The following is a 22,575-nucleotide window of genomic DNA, read 5'->3' as shown; positions in this document are numbered from 1 at the left end:
CAATTAGATCACTTCTCATTCTTCTGGACTCCAGGGAATATGGAGTCATAAAGTTATACCGCACAGAAAAATGCCCTTTGGCCCATCATGTCCGTGCCGGCCATCAAGCACCTATCCTAATCCCATTTTCCAGCACTTGGCCCGTAGCCTTGTATGGTGTGGCATTTCAAGTGCTCATCTAAATACTTCTTAAATGTTGTGAGGGTTCCTGCCTCTACCACACCTTCAGGCAGTGTGTTCCAGATTCCAGCCAACCTCTGGGTGAAAAACTTTTTCCTTAAATCCCTTCTAAACCTCCTGCCCGTTATCTTAAATCTATGCCCCCTGGTTATTGACACCTCCGCTAAGGGAAAAAGTTTCTTCCTATCTACCATCATAATTTTAGGCCTAGTCTACACAATCTTTCCACACAGGATAGTTTCCCCCATCCCAGGTACCAGTCTGGTGAACCCTTGTTGCATTCCTTCTATTATCACACTTGTATAAGTTCTTCACAGACAACCTGTGCAGAAAGGAGCTGTTCAGTTTGTTGATGCCCCCTGCTCCTTTTCGTGCTGCTGAGCTAATGGTTGACAAGAGCTGTCCCCTCATGATGACAAAGTTGTGCAACATGCAGCAGACCATAATAAATCTTGACAGTCACTCTAGGAGTACATCAGGGCTCCTCCAGAGCCTTCCAGGAAGCTGAAGTGTTGTTTCAACACGCCTGCCGTCTGCTCTGCGACATTTTATGCAGCAACATAGATTTCATTGTATGCATGCTGCGCATGTGTGCGTGGGTTGCGCACCAGAGTCATCAGCCATGTGGTCAGCAGATAGCCCCTGTCACCCAGTAGCTACCCTTTGGTTTACCATAGTGATTCAAATGCAGCTGGCACAGTGGACTGCCACAGAATAAAAGCATCATATCTGCTGCCGGGATACCAAACAGTAACCTGCATCATTGTTTGCATATGGTCACACACCAGCTAGATATTGTGTGAGTGAAATTCATATCGATTGTGGTATTGAATAGAATTGACGTGTGGCGCCCGCAAAGTGATGTGTGTGCAATCTATGGCACCCTGCACCACGGGGAAGCCTACAATCCTAGTGAAGCCGCATGTTTGGTCCACCTCTCCATCTGCTTTTCTAGCAAGAGAGAATGAAATATGGTTAGTTCTCAATGAATATCTCCAGCTTCGGCCTAGAAGTAGCCAGATGTATGAAATTTCATCGTCACGGTCACCTCCACAGCCACTGGCAATGCAGTCCTTGCCCTCCTCTGAGGTTGCAGTTGTGGCTGTCGCAGCTGACAGATTTCAGTGAGAATGTCCTTACCGAGCACAGATTTCTTTCACAGTGGCCAGGATTTTGTCTTGGCGACGGAGGTCTCAACCACTGGCGACATCCCCGCGTCACCTGCTCTGTCTGGGGAAGGCCAGCCAGATCAAGTGCCAAGTAGTCTCCAAGTCATGCTGTATTCCAAAGGAAATGGCTACTAATACACCCATGTCTGGGAGCAACTGGTTTGTGCAGAAGTCTTGAAGTGAACAAAATCTTCTTTAGCACCTGCTGTACCACACTCTGTAGGCTTTGGTAACTTTGAATAACTATAGAAACTACCAACACCTGTAGAATCAAAGCAACAGCCAGAACAGATCAACCAGCAACTAACCTGTAAGTAGTTGATGATCCCTTTAAATAGCGATGGTAGTGAAGCCTTCCTGCTTCTGAATGCGTGTTCTGTTGTCTGAGGTTAGGTGAGGACGTAAACTGGAACGTTGAGCATTGAATGGCACATATGTATCCAATCAATGTTGCACGCTGATTGACGTCATGATCTGCTCACTGTGCAGGTAGCCTTCCACTACATGTGCTAATGCCCTCACCGATATGGCATTCAGCATGGCTTACCCCAAAAACATGTGCATGTGTAGTAGATTTTGTACGGTAAATATCTTCGGAAGAGAGCATTTGGATTCCAATACTTGGCTCTCTAATTAACCTGTTTTGGCTTGTATATTTAAATACAGCTTGTTTAATCGAGGGATGATAACCTTTAATGTGTTCTTCAGAAGCATTTGCCAAGATGCTGTCAGTGGTTCTCTTTCTACTTCCCCAACTAAATCCAAAGTCCTGACCTTGTGTTTAAAACAATTGTATATGATTCACCAACCTACTTCTAATGACTCTGAGTACTTCAATACCGACTGATGTTCAGTTATTGTTTTCAAGTCTTGTGTCTCTTTACATTCTACATATTTCATGCATTTTTGTTTATGCACTGTTCAGTTTCAATCAAGATTGCACTTACATATTTTTCAAACAGTATTTTTTTATTTTCTTTTTTTTTCTGCTGATTCTGGGCACCACATTTTAGGAAGGATATTAAGACATTAGAGACGGTGCAGAAAAGATTCATGAGAATGGTTCCAGGGATGAGGAACTTCAGTTACATGGATAAGTTGGAAAAGCTGGAGCTGCTCTTTTTGGAGAAGAGAAGATTAAGAGGAGCTTTGATAAAGGTGTTCAAAATCATGAGGGGGTCCTGACAAAGTAGATAGGGATAATGTTCCCATTAGCGGAAGGATCCAGAACCAGAGGACACTGATTTAAAGTGATTGGGAAAAGAAGTAATGGCGACATGAGGAGAAACTTTTTACGCAGCAAGTGGTGAGGATCTGGAATGCACTGCCCAAGAGTGTGGTGGAGGCAGATTCAATCGAGGCTTTCAAAAGAGAATTGGATAATTATCTGAAGAGAAAAAATTTGCAGGGCTACGGGGAAAAGGCAGGAAGTGGGACTGGGTGAGTTGCTCTTGCAGTGATTTGTCACAGACACGATGGGCTGAATGGCCTGCATAGAATTTAACCATTCTATGATTCAATGATCTTCCCTCCTTCCTTCCTTTCCTGAAGGTGTTCACACCTTGCCAAGCTTTACACCCTCCCCAAACCATTTGATTGCATTGCAAGAGGATTGGCAATTATGTGCACTGAAGAAAGTTAATGAATAAAGAATGCAGATATTAGCAAAATAATGGATCATGTTGGCTAATGAATGAAGAAGTCATTGATCTGAGGAAAAATCAGAGTGGGACGGAGAACAGAGCTTTCAGAAATCTCTGTTAATGGTAAATGAATTGGTGGATGAATCATAATGGATCAGATAAACTTACTGTATATTGGTAGATCACTAGACCCCACAAAAGTATGACCCCAGAAATGAATGTTGGAAAGCTATTTAACTGCAGGGACATCACATCCAACTTATCCTCTCTTCATCTGATGTTGGTGTCTACTTCTAGCAGGGGTCATTGAACAGTGATCAGGAAAGGGACCATGCACAACTTTGCACCCCCCCCCCCCGCCCCAACGTAGGGGCGATATAACCATGTGCAGCTAACTCAGCACAGAGTAGATATTGAACCCATAACTGTATTGCCTTAACCATCAGGTTTGCAGATACATGGTCAACAAATAAAATAAGTAACCTAAGGATATGTCAATGATCTAAACAATTATGGACACTTGCATTTTTGTCATATCTGTTTGAAAGTTTAACTGTTTTATTTCTTGTGTGCAATCGATATTTGGTGTTTAGGCTACATTTTAGTGTACATTTAATATTTCAGTATTACATATTGTGTTACAAGTATATCTTTTTTTAAAGAAAATTTAAGACCATTTGGCATTGACTGCATCTTTTTTTCCTAGTTTATTTCAGCATTACAAGCTCTATGAGTTCCTTTTCCATCATGCTCCAGATGTAGAGATTCGAAGCACAGAGGTCAGTAATCAATAACTTCCTTTAAAAAAAATGACTCCTTCAATTTTCTCCCCTCCTTGTCCTGGGACGAGGAGACTAAATGTAACTCTTCTGCGGCAGGCCCAGGCAAGATTAGCCAGACTGGGAATCCAATGTGCAACATTTTTGTCTGTGTGGCTTAGCTGCTCAGTGTCTACCCTTGTTCATCCGTGCGGGATATATAAGTTCGTTAACTTAATTTAACATTAATATATCATAAAATAAAGTGCACATAAAATCTAAACAAAAATACAATTATGAAGTAGTAAGTATCAGAATGAACTTTAATTAGAGTAGTTTAGTTTAGTTTATTTGTGAAGTAAATGGGAGCTCTTTATGTATTAGTTCATATATTTTACAATGGCAACACATAAAGGCTTAAAGGGTTGTGGTTTTTCTTTGAATCATATGACGGAATGTTGTGTTTTGGAGAAAGACTAGTCTCAGTGTATGCTTTAAAGTTCGGTATTTATAGCTGTTGCTTTTGCTGATTCAGAAATTCCAAATGTCAGTATTCACAGCATCCTCATTTCAGAAGCAGATGCATGATCGACACTAAGAAATAAAAATATTATTATGTGAAGTGTATCAAAGGAACTACTTTTATGTAGTCACGGCAATTCTAGGATATTTGGTGCTGAAAGTTTATTTTCTTCAGTACCCTTATTTTTAAATGTTATAGAAAATTAAAGAGAAACACTTGCAAAAGTATGAAAATTATCCACTTCATTGAATTCTATTTCATACAGTATCATTTCACCCTTATTCCAACAACTATGATTCAATTAACAAAATATTTGTGTTTGGGATATTTCCTGTAGTTTTAAAAATTGAGGATTGCTCAAGAACAAACCTCAGAAAAAAAAAGGAAATGGGCACTTGAGTAGGTTTGATGAACAACAGTTAATTGACCTCATTTTTTAAAAAAAACTTAATTATCCTGTGCATGCGACAACCTATGTACATGCTTTTTTGGATAACGGACAGTTTCCTTTACAGTTCAGAGACATTGGCACATGACATGCAGAATTGGCCCTCTCTATAGTTCATGGAAATAGTCTGATAATTAAAGGAAAGGCACTAAACTCCGGATAAAGACCAGAGTCTTTCCTGCCTTTGTTTCACCTACCTCTGAACCCTTAAGCTTTTACTTCCATGTTCAGATTTGTTAACTGTTCTAAACTGTCAATATATGCATTAAAAAGTTTGAAAAAAATTCAGCTGTTAGCTATGAAAAACAATTTGTCAAACATTTGCTGAAGAAAAAAGGACACAATATCAACTAAAACTATCAGTAACAATTGCCATACGTTTAGTTTAGTTTAGTTTAGAGATACAGCACTGAAACAGGTCCTTCGGCCCACCAAGTCTGTGCCGAACATCAACCACCCATTTATACTAATCCTACACTAATTCCATATTCCTACCACATCCCCACCTGTCCCTATATTTCCCCTACCACCTATCTATACTAGGGGCAATTTATAATGGCCAATTAACCTATCAACCTGCAAGTATTTGGCATGTGGGAGGAAACCAGAGCACCCAGCGGACCTCGATCAAATCACCTCTCATCCTTCTTTTCTCCAGGGAAAACAGTCCTAACTTCTCCAATCTATCTTCATGTTGGATCCCATCAATTACAAAGAGAGACGAAGTCCGACCGTAACTTTTAGAAACTTTATTGCAGTATGTGGTTGTTACATTGCAAGGTTACCAGCAAAACAAAAGAACATGCAAAAGAAAGAAAAGAAAAGAACATGTGCTCACTACAGCAAGCCTTTCTTATAGTTATTCAAAAACAACTAGTAACCCCCCCCCCCCCTTGTTTCTGAGTGGTTTGCAGACTTCTGTTATCAGTGCATGATTGGTTCATTCAACTCAGCATTTTATTCTTGCATTTTATTTCACTAGTTTCACATCCCCCCTCCTTGAACTGTTAGGCTGATTATTAAACAATAGACTACTATTAAGCTATCTGCAGCTGTCCTGTTAGCTTCTGCTTGTTATTTTTTATAAATTGGCTCCACAGCTTCACAGTTAGTCTGTTAGCTGATTAGCTTACTTTTCATCTGTTCCCACACTTCAGAACTGAAATTCCTCATCCCTGGAACTATTCTTGTGAATCTTTATGAACTCTCTGTAATGCTCTCACTTTCCTAAATTGCGCCGCCCAGAACTGGACGCAATACTCCGGCTAAGGCCGAACTAGTGTCTTATACAAGTTCAACATAACTTCCTTGCTCTTGTACCCTATGCCCCTATTAATAAAGCCCAGGATACTGTATGCTTTATTAACCTCTCTCTCAACCTATCCTGCCACCTTCAATGACTTGTGTACATATACACCTAGGTCCCTCTGTTCCTGCACCTTCTTTAGAATTGTACCCTTTATTCTATATTGTCTCTCCATGTTCTTCCTACCAAAATGAATCACTTCACATTTCTCTACATTGAACTTCATCTGCCACCTATCTGCCCATTCCACCAACTTGTCTATGTCCTTTTGAAGTTCTACACTATGCTCTTCACAGTTTACAATACTTCCAAGTTTCATATCATCTGCAAACTTTGAAATAGTGCCCTTTACATTAAGGTTTAGGTCATTAATATATATATATCAGGAAAAGCAAGGGTCCCAACCCTGATCCCTGGGGAACTCCACTACAAACCTTCCTCCAGCCTGAAAAACATCCATTAACAACTACTCCGAAGTTCCGAAGAAGGGTCGCTGATCCGAAACGTTAACTCTGCTTCTCTTCCCACAGATGCTGCCAGACCTGCTGAGTGATTCCAGCATTTCTTGTGTTTGTTGCATTAACAACTACTCTTTGTTTGCTGTCACTCAGCCAATTTCGTATCCATGTTGCTACCATCCCTTTTATTCCATGAGCTACAAGTTTGCTCACAAGTCTGTTGTGTGGCACTGTATCAAACGCCTTTTGAAAGTCCATGTATACCACATCAATAACATTGCCCTCATCAACCCTCTCTCTTACATCCTCAAAAAACTCCAGCGTTAGTTAATCATGATTTTCCAGTAAGAAATCCATGCTGGCTTTCCTTAATTTGTCCATGTGACTATTGATTTTTAGTTTAGTTTAGTTTAGTGATACAGCATTGAAACAGGCCCTTCGGCCCACCGAGTCTGTGCCGACCATCAACCACCATTTATACTAATCCTACACTAATTCCATATTCCTACCACATCCCCACCTGTCCCTAAATTTCCCTACCACCTACCTATACTAGGGGCAATTTATAATGGCCAATTTACCTATCAACCTGCAAGTCTTTGGCATGTGGGAGGAAACCCACGCGGACACAGGGAGAACTTGCAAACTCCACACAGGCAGTACCCAGAATTGAACCCGGGTCGCTGGAGTTGTGAGGCTGCGGTGCTAACCACTGCGCCGCCCTACTTTTTGTCCCGAATTATTTTTTCTAGAAGTTTTCCCACCACTGAAGTTAAACTGACTAACCTGCAGTTGCTGGGCTTATCTTTACATCCTTTTTTGAACAAGGGTGTAATGTTTGAAATTCTCCAGTCCTCTGGCATCACCCCCGAATCTAAGGAAGACTGAAAAATTATGGTCAGTGCCTCTGCAATTTCCAGCCTCACTTCCCTCAGTATACTTGGATGCATCGCATCTGGTCCTGGTATTTTATTTGTCAGGGATGATTTACTGTATTCTCAGTCGCATTTTTAAATGGGATTAAATTTAATTAGTTTAATGGTCATTATTCCTGGGGAGACGGTGGCGTAGTGGTAATGTCACTGGACTAGTAATCTAGAGGCCCAGGCTAATGCTTTGGGGACATGGGTTCAAATCCCACCAAGGCAACTGGTGGAAATTAAATTCAATTAATTATTAAATACAATTAATTCATAAAAATCTGGACTTGAAAGCTAGTCTCAGTAATGATTCCATGAAACTATCATCGATTGTCGTAAAAATCCATCTAGTTCTCTAATGTCCTTTGGGGAAGGAAATCTGCCATGCTAACCTGGTCTGGCATCCATGTAACTCCAGACCTACAGCAATGTGGTTGACTCTTAACTGCCCTCTGAAATGGCCTAGCAAGCCACTCAGTTCAAGGGCAATTAGGGATGGGTAACAAATGCTGGTCTGCCAGTGACACCCACAACCCAAAAAGGAAATTTTGATTGAAAGGAATGAATTCTGTTACCATACCCCACTAGTTTAAGTAGTCTCTGTGCCATTCTGCACTATAGGATTTCATTAAATTACTTACTAATGGTAGTTCAAAAAAATACTCCAATCATGCCATGTTGCTTAAAGTTAGTGACAGTGATACGTTATTGGAACGGTACTGATCATTTATTTCTCCGAGTATAATGACATGTAACCAGACTCTATCGCAGCAAACATATTCCTTCAACTTGGAGATCTCGGAATATTAAGTTGTAATGCAATTGGTTTAGAAGTCTGGAGTTTACCATTATTCAATTAAAGTACTTTTTTTTAAAAATTGCAACAAAGTTAATTGTATATTTAGTTGTCATAGCTATTTAAGGGCTATAAATAATAGGGAAAAAATTCACCTGACTGAAGAAATTTATGAAGGAAGTACATTTACAATGCAGTATTTAAATTGTACGCTACACAACACAGTGCAAAACAAAACAGAAAGTGCTAATAACATGATTGCATGCTAACAGCAATACCGGTGTGAGTATTGAAGTTGGCTGCATAACATTTTGGTTGTCTGGACCTTCCACAAGGATATACTGTTTGAAAGTAATTTAGACGACCGAAATTTCACCCTCATATGTGTGGGAGCATTCAAATGAGGTGATAATAATAGTGATGTCATACGCCATATTTTCCTTTGGAACCTCAGTGACACAGGATGCTGCTTGCTCCAGTATTCACCAGGCGGCTAGGGTTACTAGGCAATGGAAAATGTGGAGGAAACGTTAAGTGGCCAAAGTAGGCACTGTAATAGTGTGAGGGACTTGTGCTCCACTTTCTTTATTGTTGAAATTTGGAGAGGAGCCAGCAGCATGATCCCAGATGGGGGCAGTCTGGCTGATGAAGTGCCGCAGGTATCCTGAGTCTTGCAGAAACATTCAATTCCTGCCCTCGACATTAACACACAATGTTGAGATCCCAAGTGCAAGTAGGAATACTGGCAGACGCCTGCAGATAATGGGCCAAATTTTGCTGGAGAGGGACATCTTGTGGTGTGCTCTGTTAGACCTGCTCGTGCAAGTTTAGGTTTAAAAAATTTTTGTCCACAATGTTGCAGGAAGTGCAAACTGATATTAGTGCAGCGAGGGCAATTGGGCTTATGGGACCTTGGTGAACAATGATATAAACAGTGTGTCTCATTAACAAATGAGATTTAAGCAGTCAGAAATAAACAGAGGAGGGACTGAGATGGAGTGTGAATTAGAGTCAAATCAGATACAGAAAGAGAAATAGAGAGCAAAAGAAAGATTAGATTAAGAGAGATACTGAAAGGCAAAGTAAGATAAAGGAATAAAATTGACATTTTTAAAATCTCCTAAAACAATTTACAACCTGAAGGAGCGACACTTCACTCGCCAGCGGCTGCAGGACATTCTAAAGGGGGAGGGTGAACAGTCAGAGGTCGTGGTTCACATTGGTACCAACGGCATAGGTAGAAAGAGGGATAAGGTCCTACAGCAAGAATTTCGGGAGCTAAGTAGCAGATTGAAAAGCAGGGTCTCAAAGATTGTAATCTCTGGATTACTCCCGGTGCCACGTGTTAGTGAGTATAGGAATAGGAGGATAAAGCAGGTGAATGCGTGGCTGAAGAGATGATGCAGGAGGGAGGGCTTTAGATTCCTGGATCACTGGGTCGGGTTGCACTGAACCAGAACGGGACCAACATCCTTGCTAGGAGGTTTGCTAGTGCTGTTTGGGGGGGGTGGGGTGGAGGGGGGGGGGGGTTAAACTAATTTGGTAGGGGGATGGGATACAGACTGGAGGTAGCGTAGGGGGTGATGCCCACTCAAATATAGAAGAGAAACAGAGTCAATCTGGAAGGCAGAGTAAATATAGACCTGTTAAGGCACAAGCAAATGATGTAAGGCTGGATTGCATCTATTTTAATGCAAGGAGTCTTACCAGTAAGGCTGATGAATTGAGGGCGTTGATTAACACATGGGAATATGATATTGCTATCACAGAGACATGGTTGAGGGAAGGGCAGGACTGGCAGCTCAATTTTCCAGGATAGAGAATCTTCAGGCATGACAGGGGAGGATGTAAAAGAGGAGTTGGCATTGCACTGTTGATCAAGGAGTCAATTACTGCAGTAAGGAGGGATGCTATCTTAGAAGGTTCCTCAAATGAGGCCATATGGGTAGAACTTGAAAACAAAAAGGGGGCACTCACTTGGCTGGGAGTGTACTACAGGCCTCCAAACAGTCATGGAGAGATAGAGGAGCAGATATGTAGGCAAATCTAAGAGAAGTGTAAAAATAATAGGGGATTTCAACTTCCCCAATATTAACTGGGATAGTCTTAGTGCAAAAGGCTTAAAGGGGGCAGAATTCTTAAAATGCATACAGGAGAGCTTTTTGAGCCAGCACGTAGAAGGTCCTACAAGAGAAGGGGCGGTACTAGACCTAATCCTAGGGAATGAAGCCTGAGCAGTGGGGGATAGTGACCATAACTCTAAGATTTCAGGTAGTTATGGAAAAGGACAAAGATGGACCGGAAATAAAGGTACTGAATTAGGGGAAGGACTATTTCAATTTGATAAAACAGGATCTGGCCAAAGTGGACTGGGAGCAGCTACTTGTAGGAAAGCTGCATCAGACCAGTGGGAGTCATTCAAAAAGTAAATACTGAGAGTTCAGGGCCAACACATTCCCATAAAGGTGAAGGGTAGGACCAACAAGTCCAGGAACCCTAGATGTCAAGGGATATAGAGGATTGGATAAGGAAAAAAAAGGAGGCTTATGGCAGATTCAGAGCACTGAAAACAGCGGAGTCCCTACAGGAGTGCAGAAAGTGTAGGGGAGTACTTAAAAAAAGTATTTAGGAGAGCAAAGAGGGGACATGAAAAAACACTGGCAGGCAAGAAAGAAGAAAATCCCGAGGTGTTTTATTAGTATACTAAGGGCAACCAGGGAAACGGTAGGGCCCATTAGGGACCAAAACGGCAATCTGTGTGTGGTGCCGGAGGACATAGGTGAGGTTTTAAATGATTACTTTTCATCTGTATTCACTATGGAGAAGGACGATGTAGGTGTAGAGATCAGGGAGGGGGATTGTGATATACTTGAACAAATTAGCATTGAAAGGGAGGAGGTATAGTGGCTTTAGCAGGCTTAAAAGTGGATAAATCCCTAGGTCCAAATGAGATGTATCCCAGGCTGTTTTGTGAGGCAAGGGAGGCGATAGCAGGGGCTCTGACACAAATTTTCAAATCCTCTCTGCCAACAGGAGAGGTACAAGAGGACAGTGAATGTGGTACCATTATTCAAGAAAAATAGCAGGGATAAACCAGGTAATTACAGGCCAGTGAGTCTAACATCAGTGGTGGGGAAACTATTGGAAAAAATTCTGAGGGACAGGATTAATCTTCACTTGGAGAGGCAGGGATTAATCAAGGATAGTCAGCATGGCTTCGTGAGGGGGAGATTATGTCCAACAAACTTGATTGAATTTTTCAAGGAGGTGACTAGATGTGCAGATGAGGGTAAAGCAGTTGATGTAGTCTACATGGACTTCAGTAAGGCTTTTGATAAGGTCCCGCATGGGAGATTGGTTAAGAAGGTAAGAGTCCATGGGATCCAGGGCAATTTGGCAAATTGGATCCAAAATTGGCTTAGTGGCAAGCGGCAGAGGGTAATGGTCGAGGGTTGTTTTTGCGAGTGGAAGCCTGTGACCAGTGGTGTACCGTAGGGTTCGGTGCTGGGACCCTTGCTGTTTGTAGTGTACAGTAATGACTTAGACGTAAATATAGGAGGTATGATCAGGAAGGTCGCAGATGACACGAAAGTTGGTGGTGTTGTAAATAGTGAGGAGGATAGCCTTAGATTACAGGACAATATAGATGGGCTGGTAAGATGGGCAGAGCAGTGGAAAATGGAATTTAATCCTTGGAAGTGTGAGGTGGTGCATTTTGGGAGGACTAACAAGGCAAGGGAATGTACAATAGATGGTAGGGCCCTAGGAAGTACAGCGGGTCAGAGGGACCTTGGTGTACTTGTCCATAGATCACTGAAGGCAGCAGCTCAGGTAGATAAGGTGGTTAGGAAGGCATATGGGATACTTGCCTTTATTAGCCGAGGCATAGAATATAAGAGCAGAGAGGTTATGATGGAGTTGTATAAAATGCTAGTTAGGCCACAGCTGGAGTACTGTGTACAGTTCTGATCACCACACTATAGGAAGGATGTGATTGTACTGGAGAGGGTGCAGAGGCGATTCACCAGGATGTTACCTGGGCTGGAGCATTTCAGCTATGAAGAGAGATTCGATAGGCTGGGGTTGTTTTCCTTAGAGCAGAGAAGGCTGAGGGGGGACCTAATTGAGGTATACAAAATGTTGAGAGGCATTGATAAGGTAGATAGGAAGAAATTTTTTATCTTAGTGGAGGGGTCAATAACCAGGGGGCATAGATTTAAGCTAAGGGGCAGGAGGTTTAGAGGGGATTTGAGGAAAAGGTTTTTTACCCAGAGGGTGGTACGAATCTAGAACACACTGCCTGAAGAGGTGGTAGAGGCAGGAATGCTCACAACATTTAAGAAGTATTTAGATGAGCACTTGAAAAGCCATAGCATACAAGGCTACGGGCCAAGTGCTGGAAAATGGGATTAGAATAGATAGGTGTTTGATGGCTGGCACAGACACGATGGGCCAAAGGGCCTGTTTCTGTGCTGTGTAACTCTATGACTTAGAATTGTTCGCTTTCTGGTTAAGAGAGGTTGATTGGCAATCATTAACAACCATATTGTTAAAAGGATACTTGTGCTGTTAATTACAAGACTTAATTTTCTATGGCATGTTTAATGGGCCAGTGATGTGCAAATGCAGCAATCTCATGAAAATCAGAGGGAGTTTAAGCGCAACAGGCGATTAATGTGCAAATTGGCCAGCAACTTGTGGTGATTCACAATTCACGGGTATCTCTGCCTTGCTACAATTTGTCGATTTGCACGTTAATAACATTGTGCATCATTCAGATGCTCCTATCTTTTCAACAAAATCTGGCCAAATATTTAAATGAGGCTGAGCTGAGGGGATCCTGCGAGGTCTGCACCACACCAGTCAGGCAATTCCACCTTGCCTCACTGCCAGAGAGAAAAAAGGCAGGCTACTATTTTCAGATCGGTGGGCTATAAATTACATAAATACCCAATACCTGAATAATAAATTCATAGGGAGACTTGCACATAGTGCCTCTCGCAGCTTATGGGCATCCCAAAACACGTTATAGCCAATGGAATACTTTTGAAGTGTAATGTAGGAAAATAGATGAATAAATATAAAATGATATAAGTATTCAATGTATAAATGATGAAATATTATGAATTACTAATAGAGTCAGAAGGTTGTGGTTTCAAATCCCCCTCCACGGACTGAGCAGCTATCTAGGCTGACTTTCCACTGCAGTACTGAGCGAGTGCTGCACAGTCAGAGGTATGGTCTTTCAGATGAGACACTAAATCGAGGTCCTGTCTGCCCTCTCAGCCAAACGTATAAGATCCCCATTCAAAGACGAGCGGGGACGTTTTCCCTGGTGTCCTGGTCAATATTTATCCCTCAACATCACCAAAACAGCTTTTCATCGTCACATCGTCATTGTTTGTGGGAGCTTGTGTCCAAATTGGCTGTCACATTTCCGACATTACAACAGTGACAACAGTTCAAAGGTACTTAATTGACTGTAAAGTGGTTTGGGCTGTTCTGGGGTTATGAAAGGTGTTGTATAAATGCAAGCTCTTTCTTTCTGGGGAGGGTAAGAAACTGGATTGGGGGAATGGTGCTGAAAGAATAGTGGAAGAGTGCAAGCAGGTTCATTTTGAGAAAGAGTGTGGCGGGCTTACTGGGGACTGGGAGTGAGCTGAGTGGGGCTTGTAAATAAGGAGTCTGGGGTTATTGAGCAAAGAGGGCAGCCAGACCAGGATACTGACTGAAGGGAGAGTGGCAAAGTACAGGGCTTAGGGAGAGAGATCCAAAGAATGTCAGAATGAGAACTCATGTTGCAACAGGAGTGGGCCAATACAGGTAATGAGAGTGAGCTCGGGAATAGAATCACAGAATCGTTACAGTGCAGAAGGAGGCCATTCAGCCCATCGTGTCCACATTGGCTCTCTGAAAGAGCAACTCCCTCATTTCCATTCCCCTGCCTTCTCCCCATAACCCTGCACATTCTTCCTTTTCATATAATTGTCTAATTCCCTTTTGAATACTTCAACTGAACCTGCCTCCACCACATTCTCAGGCAGCGCAATCCAGACCTTAAAATGCAGCCAGGTCAAGGTTGATGTGGGTGGGAAGCATCAGTATAGGCCTTGGATCACATTGATAATTGAGTACAGGCTGTCCTTACACATTTCACATGGAACCCAAGACCAACTTTAATTTCCCCTGTCTTCAATTCGTATTCCAACTCACTCAATTACGTTAGTAAATCTGGCACACTTTGTGTGAGTTAGGAAAGGAAGAATTGGAACAGGTCTGTGAGCAGTGGAGAAATCAGGACTTCAGAGTAGACTTGTGGGCAGGGAAGAGGCAGAGAACATGGCTGCAATTGGCTGATAGCAGAAGATTATAGATATCTGGACCCAATAGCAGCCAGGAGTGGCTCACAGGGGAAGCTCTATGCATTTAAAAAAAATCTGGAGGAAAGCCCCTTCTAAGATAACTTGACTGCAAGAACTGAGGAAAAGCTAACACACCGGCCCCAAGATGGAAGAAGGCCTCACTGGGTGCAAATGTTGGAGGGATTTAAATTTTTTGTGTTTTATCATAGTGCAGGGAACAGGGCACAAAAGCTTTTCTCCGAGCCGTAAAATATGAAATTTCTCCTTGTTTTAAGCTTGAGGTAGAAGTCATCAAATCAGCTGATCCATTTCCTTCACCACTGGAGGAGAGTTTAACCTGGGACATCTATTCATCCTATGTACTGCTGCAGCCACCGGAGGATTTGGTAGCTGAGGTATTGCCACGTTTTCTCAATTCATGGTTAATCAAGATTTTGTTCACAGATAAATGTTACTGTACATCATCCATTCACTGACATTTTTTTGTAGGTGGAGACTGAGGAGGGTAAGGACGTAACAGAGACCATGACTGACGATCCTCTGGCATATTACACCATAGATGATGTCAAATCAGTGCTGGGTCAAGTAACAGGAGAAATGCTTAAGAGTTTACAGGTTTGCAATTTGTCAGTTTTATTTAATAAATATTCAGCAGCAACTTGCATTTACATTGTGTTCCCCACGTGTAGGAAGCTGTATAAGTGCTTTACAAAAAAGAGACAAAATATATGGTGGACAGAAAGCACTGGGACCCTTCAATCCTCCAGCAACTCTGCAATCCTCCAATTCTAGCCTCTTGTGCAACCTTGATTTCCATCACCCCCTATTGGTGGCCGTGCCTTCAGTTGTCCAGCTCCAAGCTTTGGAATTCCCTCCCTCGACCCCTCTGTCTTTCTCTGTCTTCACATTTAAAACGCTGCTTAAAACCTACCTCTTTGACAGCCTTTTAATCACCTGTCCTAATATTTCCTTATGTGGCTCGGTGTTAGTTTTCATCTGATAATGCTCCTGTGAAACGCCTTGGGATGTTTTATTATGTTGATGGCGCTAAATAAATGCAGGTTGTTGTTGGTAAGGGGGAAAAAATGAGGTGAGGAAACAGAAAGAAGAGAAAATAGGACAAGGAATGTAGGAAATGCAAAAGAGAAGACAGATCAGGAGGAGGATGAAGTAAAATGAGTAAATTGCCAAACAGACACACTTGCCCTAATATAGCGAAACCTGTAAATTGTGGACACCTTAGGGACTTGCATCAGGTGTCCTTTATTTGCAGGTGTCCTTATTTTCAAAATATCCTGAGATTGGCTGCATCTCCTGCAGCATACCTTTTCTCGCTCCTAACTGGGAGTGTGCCTAATTCGGGAGCCGTTCCAACAGGATGTGATTTCATTATGTATTCTGTTGTTGGGTTCATTGCCATCCTAGACTCCTTTTCCATTGATGGAGGGATCTACTATGTTGGTAGCCTGCGAGAAGTTGCAAGAACTGGGAGGCCACCTGTGAGCTGGCGAAGAAGGAAAACCAAGAAATGGCAGCACGGGAGAAGACTTTCAGTTCTCGATGCTGGCGCTTTCTCCTATAACTCCCAGATCTCTTTTAAAAATGTATCCTTCCCTTTCATATAGAATATTAGTCTCTACCTCGATAGCCACGTGTGGTGGAAGGGCCCATAGGCAAATAGTTTAAGAATCTTCCTCCTCCATGGCCTCTTGCTTCTTCCATTTTACAGGTAACTACTCCATTCCCCGTTCCATGTTGTTGCTGCAGCTCCTAGCTCTGAAGAGACTGATGGTTTCCACCCCTTTCCTCCCCAACTCTCCACCCCTCCCCACCCCAGCTTCCCCACACCTGCTGCCCCAGCTTGTGCCCTAATCTCCCAACACCTAACCCGCTTCTCTTTCCCCAGTCCCCTTCTCTTCCCATTTCCTTTGCTTTCCGAGATCCCATTCCCCATCTGTCCTTCTGAGCCTCCATTCCCCAGTTTCCATCTCTTCTTGCCCCCAACTTGAGGATACTGAGACCACCCCATATCAGCCGCCCCTCCTGAATACCAAGTCCCAGAGAGGTATAGAGGAGGTTTACCGGGATGTCACCAGGGTTGAGGGACTTTAGTTATGAGGAGAGTTTGAAAAAGCTAGGACTGTTCTCCTTGGAACAGAGAAATTTAAGCAGTGATGTAATAGAGGTTTTCAAGATGATGAGAGGTTTCAATAAAGTACATAGAGAAAAAACTATTCCCTCTGACGAGTGGGTCAATAACCAGATTGTTAGTAAAAGATCTAGAGGGGAGATGAGACGAATATTTTTTACTCAGTTTCAGGATCTGGCACATAGTACCTGAAAAGGTGGTGGATGCTGATTCCATAAATAATTTTCAAAAGGAGTTGGACAGGTACTTGAGGATGAGGCACTTACACAGTTACGGACAAACAGCAGGGATTTGGGACTAAGCATAGCTGCTCTTTCAAACAGCCAGCACAGGCATGATGGGCTGAATGGCCTACTTCTGTGCTATAAGTCTCTATGATTTTATTACAAGTTTTATGTCCTTGTATATCTTACTTTGTTTTATAATCCTTCCTGTGAAGCACCTTGGGCAGCATTACTATGTTAAAAGCGATATATAAATGCAAGTTGTTATTGTTGCTGATGGAGATGAAGAAGAACGTTGACAGTCCTACAAGTGTCACTCTCCCACTTAGTGAAAAATAATCCTGCTTTCTTGAAGAACTTATTGGGCTAGAACTTGCTGTCAAATAACAGTGAGGCTAATGGCAGTTAGTTATTTATGTGCAAATCTCACAACAACTTCAGGTGAGATCAAATGCATGGTTCAGGTTCAACACAAAAATGTGCAAGTTGCTATCTGCCACTCCACTATTAGCTTCCCGAAAATAGCGTCTCGCTGTCTGACACACCATTCAAATATCAAGAAAAACTGTTCACATTCGGTGATGGTACAAGGACTAGGGGACACAGATTTAAGGTTTTGAACAAGAGATGCAGGGGAAATGTGAGGAAGAATTTTTTGGTAATGACCTGGAACTCGCTGCCTATGAGGGTGGTGGAAGCAGATACCATGAATGATTTCAAAAGACAATTGGATGGGCACTCGAAGGAAATAAACTTCTAGGACTTTAGGGATAGAAGGGGAGAAAGGCTCTGACTGGATTGGTCTACAGAGGGTCAGCATGGACTCGATGGGCTGAATGGCAGCCTCCTGTTCCATAAATGACTCTATCTCTCATAGGCATTAGCAGATCATCTTTCTTGTAGATTTCATCAAGAACTCTATTAGTAGGCCCAAACCTTCAAAACTATCCAACTGACAGACATCCATCTGACAAAATACTTCTGATTTTACTTCTTGTAGGAAGTGAAAGGCCATACCCTGTTTTCTCTTTGGTAGGGACTTAACCCATGTCCACATATCCAGTTCGTTCTTCCACTGGGTCCTGTGGTTCATATTTGGAGAACGTCAGAGAGTAATCATACCCCAAAAATTTACACTCCATTTTTCACAATGGCCACTGAGGCCAGAATTTTACACCTCCCAAATGAGCAGGCTGGTGGCGGAGGGGGGGCGTAAGATTGAGAGAGAGGCGGTGGGGGGGTGGGGGGGGGCCGTTCCCAACCCACTCCTGCCCCCGCTGCAACTTTATGTGGGGCGGTGAGGAACTTTCCACCCACCCCAGGCCAATCAAGGCCCTTAAGTGGCCAATTAACTGGCACTTAGGGGCCTCCATCTGCTGCGACAGGTATTTTACCCATGGCTGGCAGGCAGCTGAGGCCTCAAAAACCCCGCGTGGTAAAACCAGGCAGTCTTCTTGTGGGTTGGGGGCCCCTGCCTGATTGTGCACCTGTGCTCCATGGTGGGCCGCCCCCCTAACCAACCCCCCCTTGCCTCACCGGGGCCCGACCGATTGTCCCTGGCGAGGCCCTTAAAACCTACCTTAGTTCCGGGGCCGTCCTTCCTCTATCTTCCAATGGCTGGGTGTAGTTCCGGCAATGGCCACCACTCCCAGTGGCGCTGCTGGGACTAAGAGCTGCCCACCCACTGATTGGCCAGCAGCTCCATTAGGTAGGACTTCCTGCCTCAAGGAGGTGAAAGTCCCGCCCAAGACCAATTAAAGACCTAAGAAGCGAAAAATCCCGGTCTGGCTCCCTAGGCCAGGCGGAGGCGGGCTTGCCACCAACTTTTCGGCTGGTGGACGGGACCTCCCGCCCAATGAAAAATTCCGCCCTAAGATTTTAGTTTCCTGTCAAAAATATTTCTTAGTTTCCAACTTTCACCTTTAGGCAACCATTCTCTGCTACCCATGCTCTGTTCCAGAAAGCCAAGTGATGAAGAACAGGACAGTTTCTTGGAGCAACACGTTCTAGAGCCAACCAGAGAGCAGGCTATACTATCTGGTACTGTGCAATGAGACAGGATTAATTAATGACCTCATACTGAAGGTGCCCCTAGGTAAGCAGTGATCATAATATGATCGAATTTCACATTCAGTTTGAGGGAGAAAAGGGCAAATCTAAGACTAGTTTTAAACTTAAGTAAGGGCAATTGTGAGGGCATGAAAGCAGAGCTGGCTAAAGTAAACTGACAAATTCGGTTAAGGGATAGATCAATACAAATGCAGTGGCAGACGTCTAAGGAGATATTTCAGAATACTCAGAGAAGACACATTCCAGTGAGAAAGAAAAGCTCTAAGGGAAAGATGCTCCATCCGTGGCTAACTAACGAAGTTAAAGATAGTATCAAATTAAAAGAAAAAGCATATCATTCCGCAAAGATGAGTGGCGGGTCAGAAGATTGGGCAGAATATAAAGAACAGCAAAGAGTGACTAAAAGGTTAAGAAGGAAGGAGAAATTCGAATATGAGCGAAAGCTAGCTAGAAATATAAAAACAGGTAAGAGTTTCTACAGGCATTTAAAAAGGAAAAGAGTAAGTAAAGTGAGCGTTGGTCCTCTGGAAAGTGAGTCTGAGGAATTAATAATGAAAAATAAGGAGATGGCGGATGAATTGAACAGATTTTTTGCATCTGTCTTCACTGTAGAGGATGCAAATTACATCCCAGAAATAATTATGAATCAGGAGGTGAAAGGGAGGGAGGAAGGAACTTAAAACAATTACAATCGCCAGGGAAAGGGTACTTAAAAAATTATTAGAGCTAAAAGCTGACAAGTCCCCAGATCCTGATGGACTTCATCCTAGAGTCTTAAAAGAAGTAGCTGCTGAGATAGTAGATGCATTGGTTTTAATTTTCCAAAATTCCCTCGATTCTGGAAAGGTCCAATCAGATTGGAAAATAGCGAATGTGACTCCTCTATTCAAGAAAGGAGGGAGACAGAAAGCAGGAAACTACAGGCCAGTTAGCTTAACAGCTGTCCCAGGGAAAATGCTGGAATCTATTATTAAGGAGGTTATAGTGGGGCACTTAGAAAATCTCACTGTAATCAGGCAGAATCAACATGGTTTTATGAAAGGGAAAATACATTTGACTAATTCATTGGAGTTCTTTCAGAAAGCAAACAATGTGGATAAAGGGGAACCTGTGGATGTGCTATATTTAGATTTCCAGAAGGCATTTGACATGGTGCCACATCAAAGGGTACTCAGCAAAGTAAGAGCTCATGGTTTTGGGGTTAACATATTAGCATGGACAGAGGATTGGTTAGCTAACAGGAAATAGAGAGTAAGCATAAATATGTCATTTTTGGGTTGGCAAGATGTGATGAGTAGAGTGCCACAGGGATCAGTGCTGGGACCTTAACTATTTATAATTTATATCAATGACTTGGATGAAGAGACGGAATGTATGGTTGCTAAATTTGCTGACGACACAAAGATAGGTAGGCAAGTAAGTTGTGAAGCGGTTATAAGGAGTCTTCAAAGGGATATGGATAGATTAAATGAGTGGGCAAAAATTTGGCAAATGGAGTATACTGTGGGAAAATGTGAACTTCCCACTTTGGCAGGAAGAATAGTAAAGTAGCATATTATTTAAATGGAGAGAGATTGCAGAACCCTGAGGTACAAAGGGATCTGGGTGTTCTGGTACATGAATCACAGAAGGTTGGTAAGCAGATACAGCAAATGATTAGGAAAGCAAATGGAATGTTGTCGTTTATTGCAAGGGGAATAGAATATAAAAGTAGGAATATTTTGCTACAGTTGTATAGGGTATTGGTGAGACCACATCTGAAGTACTGTGTACAATTTTGATCTCCTTATTTAAGAAAGGATATAAATGCATTAGAGGCAGTTCAGAGAAGGTTCAGTCGACTGATACCTGGGTTGGGGGTTTATCTTATGAAGAAATGTTGGACAGGTTAGGTCTGTATCCATTGGAGTTTAGAAGAATGAGAGGTGAAACATATTGAAACATATAAGATCCTGAGGGGACTTGACAGGGTAGATTCTGAAAGGATGTTTCCCCTGGTGGGAGAGACTAGAACAAGGGGACACAGTTTAAAAATAAAGGGTTGCCCATTTAAGATGGAGATAAGGAGAAATTTTTTTCTCTGTGGATTATGAGTCTTTGGACCTCTCTTCCCCAGAGAGCAGTGGCAGCAGGGTCATTGAATATTTTTAAGACAGAGATAAATAAATTCTTGACTAACAAGGGAGTCAAAGAGTATCGGGGGCAGGCAGGAAACTTGCGTCGAGGCCGCAATCAGATCAGCCATCATCTTATTAAATGGCGGAGCAGGCCCGAAGGGGCCGAATGGCCTACTCCTGCTCCTAATTAGTATGTTCATATGTTAGAACTGGGGCCAAACTTTATACACTTTTATAAGCATTTATTTACAGACATTTAAACACCTGCACCTCCTGAGCCAACCCCCACGGTTTCGGTCTGTTCCTATTTATAGCAGTACAAGTGAGTCCCCAGTTAATGCCCGCCATCTGCATAGAATTAAATACAATTGGCACCTATGACTCAATCCAAGTTGTGTTTGAAAAAATATTTAAATGAATACTCAGATCAGTTCTGATTCTTTTGTGCCATATTTTCTCTTTTTCCCTTGTGCACTCATTTCAACTGCTGATAAATTAGTCCCCTCACCCAAAAAAATAGAACTTAATTCTAGGTGGCTGCATGCCTCTAAATTTTTCCAAGCAGCGTGCTCCCCGCCCCTTAGTGACACTCTACATGCAAGCCCTCAGTAGCACCTCTAGTGTGTTTAAATGAGATTGATGAGCTGACTTGCAGCATCCAAAAAGGCCATCGCTTCACAAGTCTGTGCCTTGGGCCTTGCATTGGGCTGTTTCTACATCGCTGAATCAGGCATTAGTAGACAGGCCATGTTTCCTAATTGTACTTTTTTTTAAATGCTCCTTCAGCTCACAGCTGCAGAAAACAGTTAGTTGGAGGACTGCTGCCCTCCTTGGAAAGCTTATACTCTCTTTCACTCTGGATCACTACCTAAAGAAACAGAACATAATACCATTTTCAATTTGTGTGTCTTTGAACAACTCTTTGGATCATTGCCTAGAATGTAGTAGATTTATCCAAAGCTGACTAGTTACTGTAACTCAGCTGTAGTTTTTCTTTTTATTAACCTGTCCATCAGCCCCTTCCTAATATTGAGCCTCTCATTTAAAATTATTTTCCTTTTGTTCAAATCCCTCCATGGCTTCACCCTTCTATATCTTTGTAACCTCTTCAAATCCAATAAACTCCTCACCCCTCCCCCATTCCCTCTCTCCATCCTGTCCTCAACCTCTTGTGCATTTCCTCTCCCATAGCCCTAGCTACCTAAGCCCCATGCTCTGGAATTTCCTCTCTATCATCTCCATTGGGTATGCTATATAAATGCGAGCCGCTCTGAAGATCTGTTACAATAAAATGTTTGTGTGCTAAATAAGGCTTCACCATCAAAGGGTTCCATTCAAGACATGTACACGTACATACTAATTATGACAAAGATTAAAGATTTGCTTTCCATGAACTTCAGTTTTATTTCACAATATGGTATTTGCAAAGGAAGAAAAAGAAACATAGGTTTT

The 22,575-nt window shown here is 42.5% G+C and overlaps 1 protein-coding gene across 3 annotated transcripts in view; it reads left to right on the top strand.

Moving 5' to 3' along the window:
* Positions 1-22,575, top strand: part of cabcoco1 (ciliary associated calcium binding coiled-coil 1) — a 106,794-nt gene that overhangs the window by 72,774 nt on the left and 11,445 nt on the right. For all 3 annotated transcript variants that reach the window (XM_068053314.1, XM_068053315.1, XM_068053316.1), the window contains exons 5-7: positions 3,699-3,771; positions 14,839-14,958; positions 15,053-15,178. In XM_068053314.1, coding sequence (XP_067909415.1) covers positions 3,699-3,771; positions 14,839-14,958; positions 15,053-15,178 — 319 coding nt within the window. The remainder of the gene's footprint in view (positions 1-3,698; positions 3,772-14,838; positions 14,959-15,052; positions 15,179-22,575) is intronic.

This window comes from Heterodontus francisci, chromosome 20, assembly GCF_036365525.1.
Source record: "Heterodontus francisci isolate sHetFra1 chromosome 20, sHetFra1.hap1, whole genome shotgun sequence".
Taxonomy (NCBI): domain Eukaryota; kingdom Metazoa; phylum Chordata; class Chondrichthyes; order Heterodontiformes; family Heterodontidae; genus Heterodontus; species Heterodontus francisci.
This window is presented reverse-complemented; position numbering and strand designations above follow the sequence as displayed.